The sequence below is a fragment of the Mytilus trossulus genome, chromosome 11 (genome assembly GCF_036588685.1).
Source record: "Mytilus trossulus isolate FHL-02 chromosome 11, PNRI_Mtr1.1.1.hap1, whole genome shotgun sequence".
Classification (NCBI taxonomy): domain Eukaryota; kingdom Metazoa; phylum Mollusca; class Bivalvia; order Mytilida; family Mytilidae; genus Mytilus; species Mytilus trossulus.
In genome coordinates, this window is record NC_086383.1 from 25,741,058 (window position 1) to 25,749,211 (window position 8,154).

The window sequence follows — 8,154 nt, forward strand, 5'->3', positions numbered from 1 at the left end:
CAAACTCAACAGTAGTCATATATAATGATATAGTCCAGGAGTATTGGCTTCAATTTTAAGCCTTTATGATTTATTTTTTTATTTCTTACACTTCCTTTTGTATGCTTATACCAAAATACGTCAAATTTTACACCGTTGAAAGGATCGATGATTGTTTGCTCCTGTTTTTGAAAATTTACTTGTTTGATGTTCTAGTCTTATGAGAGTTTGAAATGTGGTTACGATATAAAGAAAAAAGAGAACAGCAGATTAAGCAATGATATAACTGAATTATCTAGACTAAATGCTGGTTAATTATGTAAGTGGTAAGCAATGAATTCTTAATGTGTGAGTTATATATGTTTCAGTGTATTTCAGCATCCCATTGATGAATTTCTATATAGTGTCTTCATTATCCTACTGAAGTTTAACCTTTTTCTTCATTTTATGGTAAATAAAGTCATCAAAGATACGAGAATTGAAATTTTGTATTTGTACCAGACACCCGTTTCGTCTACACTACTAAGCAACAGCAGTATACCGCTGTTCAAAATTTATTAATCGATTGAGAACAAACAAATCCCGGTTACAAAGTAAAACTGAGGTAAACCCATTACATATAAGCGGAGAACTACGACACAACAGACACACATAACTTAAATGTAACACACACAGAAACGAACTATAATATAACAATGTTAATTTTCCTATAACTTGATACAGGACGTTTAAAGAAAAAGTGGGGGGTTCAGTGACGATTGAAATTTTGTAAAGGGAGCGGGTAAGGGACTTTTCGCTGCGTTGATTTTTTTCAAATTTAAATTCTCAATTCTATATATGTTAAAAGATTGACAATATTAACTATTTACACGATAAAATCTATCATTTATTTTAATTCTAGATATATATATCTCTGATATATTCATAAACATTGATGTTATCCTTTTTATCCAACAACTGGATTCTCCAACCTGCAACATACATAAAGAAAATATGATTTGTAAAACAAATAAAAAAATTAAATACCGCAAATAACATTATAATGTATATGTTATGTTCAAAATATGAGATATCGACGACATCGTATCGATTTTGATGAGTACATTTACTATATGTGTCACAGTAAACACACCATCAATCGCCGATATCGATGCCATGTTTTCAATCAAATTGTATACCTGACCTCGTTTCTTCTGTTTAAATGATTTAAGTTTTGATATCGACAGCTCTTGACCAAAATGTTTTGATCTGAATAGCCAATAATGGTTATCAAGACGTCGACATAAACGTTATTGATAGCATAGAAATAGACAAATATGTTTATCAAAGATGTCGATGTCGACAATATTGATGGAATCGAGACAAAATCGACTGAATATTTTCAATTGTCTACAGGTATCTATTACGTCAATATATGTTTTCCTGATTAGTCTATTAAAGATGTATACATTATGAAAAACGTTGTCTTCACCATTTGGTTTAAGCCATTAAGTTAAGTTGAATATCTGAATGAAACATAAGAATACGGAAATGTACGATTTCCGATCAGACAACTAAATCGCCGCAGACACAAAAGCGTTATGGTGTGAACAATAAAAAGTAAAATCACAAAAATACTGAACTCAAGAGGAAAATCAATACGGAAAGTCCATAATCACATGGCAAAATCAAATAACAAAACGCATCAAAAACGAATAGACAAGAACTGTCATATTCCTGACTTGGTACAGGCATTTTAATCGTCTTTTAGATTAAGATATACCGGCAAAACAAATGTGATTTTTTTCAAATGGGAAGACAAACAAACTATACTGACCTGAGTACATAAAAACATCAACAACTGATAAAGAGATGTGGTATGATTGACAATGAGATAACTCTCCTTGTATCTATTGAAAGTTAACAAATACACATTGGTAAAAGTACGGCCTGCAACACGGGGTATTGGCTTACACAGAACAGCAAGTTACTAAGGACCCAAAAATGACTAGCGTAAAAAAATGCAAACATGTAATCTAACAGTCTAATCGTTATAAAAAATGGATAGGTACAAACATCTATGAACCACACACACACCAGCAATCGATAACCACTGACAGGCTCCCTTAAAAAAGGTGTCAACAAATTAAGCGAATTTAAATGTTTTACAGGCGCAAATTCACCTTTACCTAAACTACAGGCCACTGACATTGTTCAACATGTTTCGAGCTCTTATTTCTTCTGTTTAATTTCGGAAGTTGTTAGAGCATAAATCAATAAAAACCAAATTCGAAAAACAGTTGAAAAAGGCTCGTAAAATTATTAAGAAGAACAACACATAGACAAAATGGAGGAACATATGGTTCTTGTATGAAACTATATTTCACCTTGTTATGTCTTAAATGATAATAAATATGTGATATAACCAAATGCAATTTAGTATTTTTCTAATGCAGTAATTTGGAATGTAGCAACTTGAGTAACTTGTTTATGTTAAAATCAAAGTTACAAAGTCTTACTTTTTCTCACAAATATATTTGATCTGGTTCGAGCAAGGGGAATCATTCCAGAATGTTTTGTAGACTCCACCTGTCAGCAGACAGTCTTCCTGACCATTACTATTATTTGGTTCTCCTGGAAACCAATTTGAATAATCAAATGCTTCGCCAGTTGATGCCCATTCCCATTGTCCTTCAGAAAATTCATCTGTTCCATCCAACCAGAAAAATCCTGTACAGAGGTGAATGATGAAAAAAATTCAAAAATTATTTCAGATTAATGTTTTTACAGTCGAATTATTGATGCTGTTTGAAGATTCATGCCTTCAAATGATCCATCAAACTAACCCGGTTTTGAATGCTTGATCAATGCAGTATCAAACACCTAAAATACCTTTTATCAGGAAGATTTGGTTTCTTCTATGTAATAATGTTGTATTGATGCGCATTGCTATATCTCACAATATTGAATCGGTTATATGTATATTATTCACCTTCTTTAGTCTTGTTTAGTGTCACATTAAATCAGTAACAAACGCAACATGAAAAGTATTTGATTCACAAACATTATTAATGAAGATTGATTGTCCGCTATCAATGAACAGTTGAAGCATAATAAAGGGTCGGGTTGAGGGAAACACAAACGTTCTTGATATTTTTTTTCAAACTGAATATTTTAATTTTGAAGTTTTGATTTTCCTCGGAATTCAGTATTTTTATGACTTTACATTTTAATCATCACCCTAACATAATGTTATAATTTCAATTGTCTATTTGAAAGATATTTAATTTGAAATAAAGTTCATGGAAAATAATAACTGCACAACAGGAACCCTTCTTTGACGCAAGTCTATGCGACAGGTAATAATAAAACTCCAAAAAATAAATTCACAATTTTAATATATTTCAAACTCCCTTTTCCACAAGTTCTATGAAACCATGGCTGTATATCGTCTTTCATTTAGTGTACAAACTTTACCAGATAAAATGTATTTAGCAATATCTGTTTGTTATACAATTTTAATATACTGCATTGCAATGTTCCTGTATTTACAAAAATAAATTGAAACAACCAGAAAATATGACAATAAAGAAGCACTAAGTTATGGAAAGTTCGATTGAAATACAATCATTATATCCGTTTTATCTCTATGACAAACAATTGGTTTTAAAAATATAAAACAAAAGTCTGGTTTATCTCAACAGGCAACCTGTTTGACAAACATAGTTCAAATTGAACTATAAGTTGTCCATGGGGACGAAATTTTTATTTGATTAATAAATTGATTGTAAGTTTTATGTACAGTATGAAGCTGTTTACCTCCAAGGTTGGCCATTTCAGACGATATGAATGTATTCTCTTCATCTGTCTCTATGACAGCAAGTTCTGCGTTATGTGCCTGGCAAGAAGCCTGTAAAATATACGAAAATACTAACAACGATAACAGTTATTATTATATTTAATGTATACTGAGGAGTAATACAACTTTTACGGACAAATATACTCACTTTAGTTACTCTTACAATTGAACATTATCATATAATCGATACCATATATGTGTGTAAGAAATGGGACACAAGCAACAAATCAAAATAAATTCAACCAACCAGTATGAAAATTGTGTACACCAAACACGCGTTTCATCTACTAAAGACTCCTCCGTGAGGCTCGTTTGAACAAATACAACATGTACAAAAATATAACAATAGTATATAGCCCTGCTACTTTAGAAGAATGAAAGGTTTATAATGTTGGAGCAAAGATAAAATGTATTGTTTTTGGTCATCTTCAATCATAGTAAATGGAAGGTACGCTTTTCTTTTTGTAGACTTTGATTTTGGTTTCAATTGTGATCAATTGTGATCTGTAAAATTGAAATGTTTATTAAATTCAGAAATAACTATTGAATGGTTTTGTTGTTTACTGAAACTTCGATAACCATATACAAGTGTTAGGACAATCTGATTTCTGTTTGTAAACGTACAACTCAACAAAACTTTTGTAAAAGCTTTTCACAGTTTGTACACAATTTGTTATGCTTAAACACTTCCAGCCTCCAACACTGAAGAGACCAACTCGTTGGTCAAATGTCCTTTTGTACAATAAAACAACTACCTCTTCATGTAGTATCTCCATTTAAAAGTGTGTAGGTGTAACAAACAATTAACCTACGGCAGAAGTATCCCAAGTCTTCGTATTATCGCTGAAGTAATAACATGATGTAGAATTATGAATCCAACCGTTTTGACACTGACAAACAATAATCTGGAAAAAAGCTGCAAACATAATGAATATTCTAGGTCAAATCTACGTACACTGCTTGATATATAAATTTTGTACATAATTTATGCCGTTAGTTTTTCTTTTGAATTTATTTACATTTGTCATCTCTGGGCCTTTTATGGCTTACTTTGCTTATTGTTGTCGTACGGTGCTTGAAATGATTAATATCTGTGTAATTTATTCTCATGTGAGTATTTACACCCCATAACACTTACGATGGGGGAAATATGTGTGTTCTATTTTCTTTTGGAATTTCAATCAATAATGAAGGAGTGGACGTATATCGCCGTATTTGATATCTGAAATTCAGTAGTGTCCTTACACACAAGTTTTGTAGGAGGGGCTTCGAAGTGTTGCACGAAACCTCTTTTTAAATTACCAAAATTAACATTTTAGCAACCAAGACGGTCTTCAGATTCATGGTGAAGCTACTCATTATTACTGTGGGATACCATACAGCATATTTTGTTAATAATAATAAAAAAGATAAGATTTTTTATCGACAACATATGTGAAAAATAAACTCATAATAGATACCAGGACTAAATTTTGTATATACGACAGACGCGCGTTTCGTCTACAAAAAACTCATCAGTGACGCTCGAATCTAAAAATGGTGAAAGGGCCAAAAAAAGTACGAAGTTGAAATTTTAAGTAAACTTTTCAACAAATTGTTTGCATTCCTACATGTATGGGAACGAACCGTGTGCATCTCCCCACTAACTGAGTCAGAGTTTCCTTTGTCACATATAAAAAACACAAAGACCAAGGTGGTTAGATCATATTGTCTTTAATAATTGCACATTCAGATATATTTATGATGGCCTCTGTAATCTAATCTTTTCTGATTTTTCTTTTTGATTAGCCCGGGTTCCATAAATATACTCGTTAACTATCTACTATTACTTGAAATTAAAGAAACAACAGACACGTCTATTTTCACTCCGTCTTTTGACTTAAATGAATTTGACATAAGCGGCCATCTCAGTACCAGAATCTATGACAATTTTTGTTGTTGAAAATTTCAATTTAACCCCACTTTAGTTGCAGTATACCATATTCATAAAAAAATATTTAAAAAAAAATATACGACACCAATGGTCTGGTCAAAAGGTTGATTAACCTCATTTATATCAAACGTCCTTTGTTCAAAAGAAGTTCATTTGAAGATACATAGACTTTGTTGATAAATATTTCGTATCAACTTCACAAATATTAAATGATGACCATGAGGTAAATATTATAGGTATTGACGTTGTTTATCATCTTAAATTGGTGTTATAGCGTTCTCTAATTGTTCTTTGCATATTGTAAATCTGTGTCAAATTCTCCTCTGTCGCAATGTTCTTTCTGAAATTAATCGACTATTTAATGATTTCGTTTGATGATCAGTATATCAATCACTAGCAAACATATTATTTAAATTATCATATGGCATTCAGTAACCATGGTAACATGATGCAAATATCTAAAAAAATCAATAATTAATGTTAAATTATACATAATTTAAGAATAATTTTACTAAGTATGCTAAGTAAAAGAAATAAGTGTTACATACCAAATAAACAAATCAAAACGTAATAAAACATGTCTTTATACAATGCCTTAGATTCGTGTATATATGATCCTTATGCGTGCTTCTTGACATTTAATAGTTCTTATCGTGATTATATAGTTGGCACGTTCATGTAAATCTTTGATAGGACAAGAGATTATGTTGGTAAAATTGAATTGATATAACTTTCAAATTTTTAAATTTTAATCGTCAGTTAGTGATCGATGGATATAAAGCATCTGAAGTTAAAATACAACCATATTTTGAAATATTGTTTTCAGTCTTAGTATTGGTAACGAACGACAGAAAAGAATAATGTGTTTGCCTTTCTTCGAAGAGACATAAATATGTGGCAATGTTTTGCTAGTTCACAACCCTTGAAACAAAAGGATTTTGTTTGTTTCATTAGTTTATGTTTGACATACATACACAAAGTTGTCATTATGAAGTTATCCGTCATATATCCTTTCTTAAATCCATATTTTTTTTTAATTATTCGATTTAATCTAAAAATGAATTAAAACCATTCTCAAAACGGTCCTTTTGGTGAGATATAATAGTTATACCGTGACTGAATTTAAGTACATGCGTCTTAATTATGTTGAAAACAATTGCATAGAATGGTGTAATTGTTATAGATTACCATAGAAACCAAGGCCGATTGACCGGCTAGAAGTGTTATAATTCATCTGTTTTGATTTTCTTTAAAAATTGCTGGATTGAAAAACGTGGAAACATTACAATTAACTATATCCTAACATACTGTTTATTAATGATATTACTGGGTTACTCTTGCACTAACCCTGTTTATCACATAATTCCGGAAAAAAAAATTGTGTATCAAGGCTATTAACCTCATGTCATGTTCTGCTTATCCGATTAAAATTTACGCACTGTGCGACATTTTACCCATAATCTCGCTTTCCTTTGAGTTATGACTGATAGTTTGTGTTTGTTTTAATATCTTATTCAAGTTTGACTTCGGAGTATTGTTCGAAACATCCACCACTTCTAACATTCCAAATTTGAACTTGTATAATACATGTATTTGTTGCGTTTAATATTTGAGACGACCATCTTGGAAAAAGCTGTCACATTGAAATTTCAGGAAGATTTCATAAATATTTTTTTTCAAAATTTCCCGCATTACTGTCATGCCAAATTTGGCCTTACATACATTTGATCTTATATTAGTGATATATGTTGATTTTAATATTTAATTATGGTCATCTAATAAAAAAAAAACTTTTAACCTTTGGCGTTATGAATGAAAAGGAAATAACAAAACAAAATTAACTCCGGGGAAAACTCGTTACCAAACATAGCCAGTCAAAAACCTAAAACACATCAAACGAATGTACAACAATGTAATAGTCCTAAATTTGTAAAGGCATTTGTTTTTATTTAGCTATAACAACTAGCTTAAACCTCTCACTTGTATGACAGTCAAATAAATTTCCATTATATTGACAACGATTTGTAAACAAAACAAACAGGTATAATATGATATTTAAAGTGACAAAAATAGATGTACAGCAGTCATCATTGTATTTTATTGAATTATGCCTCAAGACTTGATTTGGGCATTGAGCTTCGTCTACAGGTAGATCATACTGTCTAAAATAAAATTTTGAAGTAAAATTCATCTAGTCTAATTTAAATTAAATATCACTAACAACATTTTCAAGTACGTAGTTGAAAAAAACCCTTTGAACGTTAGTGAAGCAATCTATAATGCATACACAATATTCCCAGCTTTAAGTATACAGCAGGAAATATTGAAAATGTTGATAGATAACCAACATCTAAAAAAATGAGAGTGACTTAAATTGCCTATAATTGCTTACATCTTCTTTACT

The 8,154-nt window shown here is 30.8% G+C and overlaps 1 protein-coding gene across 1 annotated transcript; it reads right to left on the bottom strand.

Annotated features, from left to right (window-relative positions):
• Positions 1-925: 925 nt before the first annotated feature.
• On the bottom strand, positions 926-4,743 carry LOC134689892 (perlucin-like protein). Its single transcript, XM_063549860.1, has 4 exons — positions 4,630-4,743; positions 3,778-3,868; positions 2,478-2,688; positions 926-950 (listed from the first exon to the last, which is right to left on the bottom strand). Exons 1-4 carry the CDS (start codon positions 4,741-4,743, stop codon positions 926-928), a joined length of 441 nt encoding a protein of 146 aa, XP_063405930.1.
• Between the last annotated feature and the right edge of the window lie 3,411 nt (positions 4,744-8,154).

Bases quoted from the DNA above. Each gene is read 5' to 3' on its own strand.
- LOC134689892 (XM_063549860.1), bottom strand. From the start codon at position 4,743: ATGTTTGCAGCTTTTTTCCAGATTATTGTTTGTCAGTGTCAAAACGGT. The intron at 3,869-4,629 runs GTAGGTTAATTG...TATATTTTACAG, and splicing joins AGACTTGGGATACTTCTGCC to GCTTCTTGCCAGGCACATAA. The intron at 2,689-3,777 runs GTAAACAGCTTC...ACCTCTGTACAG, and splicing joins TGAAATGGCCAACCTTGGAG to GATTTTTCTGGTTGGATGGA.